This window comes from Pteropus vampyrus, unplaced genomic scaffold (assembly GCF_000151845.1).
Source record: "Pteropus vampyrus isolate Shadow unplaced genomic scaffold, Pvam_2.0 Scaffold106, whole genome shotgun sequence".
NCBI lineage: Eukaryota > Metazoa > Chordata > Mammalia > Chiroptera > Pteropodidae > Pteropus > Pteropus vampyrus.
Genome location: NW_011888887.1, coordinates 3,014,257 through 3,016,844, shown reverse-complemented (window position 1 = coordinate 3,016,844; position 2,588 = coordinate 3,014,257). Strand labels below are relative to the sequence as shown.

Below are 2,588 nucleotides of genomic sequence, written 5' to 3'. Positions count from 1 at the left end.
TGTAGTGCAAGGAAGTCTATAAATTCAAGCTTATTTTTGTCTTCCCTACATCGATGGTACATGCAGTTTTGCTATAACATATATGTGCAGATTCACATACGTACAAAAAGTTAAAATAAATACTTAATTTTCCATCTGTAAGGATAAATTTACATATGATATTCATTGGTTTATCAAAAAGAAGCTAGACAATGACTATTTTCAGTAGCACATAGAATTCATCCTACTTACTGCTGAAGAGCCCAGTGCAGATTTTGGAGACCTAATTATTCCAGCAATTGAATGACGAATAGACTCAAACTTGGATAGCCTCTCCTTTCTTTCCTGAAAAGATTAAGAAGGCTTCAGTAACAGTAAACTAAGTAGTATACATACACAGTTATGCTAGGTATTCAGGTATATATCCACAGCTCATGTCTGTCCATCATGTCTTCCAACTAAATAAAATGTAAACTTCCTGATATTAAAGATGACAAATAACCAAATGCATATACATTATATAGCATTTTACTTTCTTGTTATCTCAAAAAATATATTGATTTGGGGAAAAATGAAAAAGAAATAGAAATTCATGAGATGAGCAAAAACAAGAAATATAAAGGAAATTCACAGAAAACCACATATTAACATGTGAGGGAAAAATGACACGAGCTAGAAAGAACCAGTCTAACAAAAAAGATTTCAGATACCACTGTAGTTGTGAGGGGTTTTCAACTAAAAAAAAAAAAAAAAAAATTGTAGAGAAAACAGGAGGAGAATTATATGGCACACATTTTCAAACAGTAAATTCCACTTCAGTAGCTAGGAAGTTTCCCAAAGAGTCACATGATGATGATGATAATGATGACAACAGAGGAGAGCGTAAAATAAGGAGGTAGTGGCAGAACTACCACCAAGGAAAGTCAATCCAGATTTGCTACAATTTGTATATTTCTGAGTGTCATACACCATAATTGAAAGAAACTTTTCTCTAAGATTTCAAATCTTTTGATTCATTTTACAAAAGCAACTGAGTAGGATAGATAAGAGGGTAGGAAAAAAGGAGAACGATGGTAAAGCACATGTGAGGGTCTGCAATGGAAGCACTGGTTAATTTTCCAATAATGACATTTCAACTGTAAATCAGCAGCAGACGAAGAACAAGATGCCCACTGCCAAGCACTGTATGTTCACACATCAGCAGTGAGGCTCTAATTTACCTGTTAGTAGAAAATAACGAAAGTAGGCCACAAATAACATTTTTTGCTTCTTTTGTCTCCAATACCTAAGGTATGTCTCCGTACATATTAAAGGTAAAGATTTTTGACTTTATGCTGCCTGACGGACTCATATCCAAATCTGAAATTCAACTTTTGTCTCTCCACTTGCCTACTCCCACTTTATTTACTTTGCATTCTAAAAACTGCAGTACTAATAGTAATTATTCTACAAACATAAGCATATTAATAATTTAAAATAATCTTATGATAACTCAACAGAACTGATAATTTCAACATCTTTTTCATCATCATCACTTACATTACTAACCTGCTTATGGTCCTCTGTAAGTCACTATCTATACTTCAATGTGATCATCTATAAAATGGAGAAAATAATACAAATCTTCCTTAGAAGGTACTTATGAGTAAATTACTATGTGAATAAAAATTAATATGTTAAAGCATGTAAATATTTAGTAAAATTTACTTTTAAAAAATAAATCTTTATTGTAGTACAAATGGTTATCACCTTAGGAATGTGAGCCCACTCTATCGCTTTAATCTTAGAGGCAGCTTTGGTTTAACTTTTCAGTAAAAACTTATAACTGAGCCACAAGAAATGCTGAAAGCAAGACAGCCTTGCAGGACTGAAGGCGTAGAGTGAATTTTCTTTAAAGCAAGTTTGACTTCAACTTGGGTGTTTGGGGGTTTGTTTTGTTTGTTTGTTTATTTGTTTGTAATCTTTTCTGGCACTTGAGAAGTTTTCTGAAATAAAAATGTTTGGAAAGGTAAAGAAAATGGTAAAAGGTATAGCCAGGATGTGGAGAATGAAAGCATGCACAGTAGTTGTTTTGTAATTAGAATTATGAAGAAATATATGATAGTGTAAAGCCCACCTATTGGAAAGTACTGTAGTAGCTATAGTTTTTCTACTCCACAGCTCAATTTACACTTTCTTTCTTTGGAAAATTTCTCCCCCTGACTCTGTGTGGTTGTAGAGGTGGCAGTGGCATTAGTAGTAGCAGCTATACTCTGTTGATCTTCCTGCTACTAACTGACAGGAAGATGAAGTGGAATGCTAACCTCACCTGCTTGTCAATGAAAGCTTCACAAGAAAGCAGCAGGCAGCTCTCCTATACATTTAGGTTTCTTTGCTGAGTCAATGTTCTTAAAAGGCTAGCTAGAGTACGGTCTCAATATATTAATACTGTGAGAACAGACCTGAAAACTACAGGGGAGGTTATACAGAAAAGTAGAAAATTTAGGAGGGAGTTTTAAGTATTAGAAAGCATTTTATTTTTACATGACTTAATAACATTCACTGACATGGTAAAATAACTTTCTTCAAGCAACATTTTGGGCTTGGGCATCAAACCCTACAAAAAGAAA

General features: G+C 33.7%; 1 protein-coding gene across 2 annotated transcripts in view; it reads right to left on the bottom strand.

The window, feature by feature from the left end:
- FER (FER tyrosine kinase) overlaps window positions 1–2,588 on the bottom strand; it is a 404,440-nt gene that overhangs the window by 237,961 nt on the left and 163,891 nt on the right. For both annotated transcript variants that reach the window (XM_011365150.2, XM_023533607.1), the window contains one exon: window positions 232–324. In XM_011365150.2, the coding sequence (XP_011363452.1) occupies window positions 232–324 (93 nt within the window). The remainder of the gene's footprint in view (window positions 1–231; window positions 325–2,588) is intronic.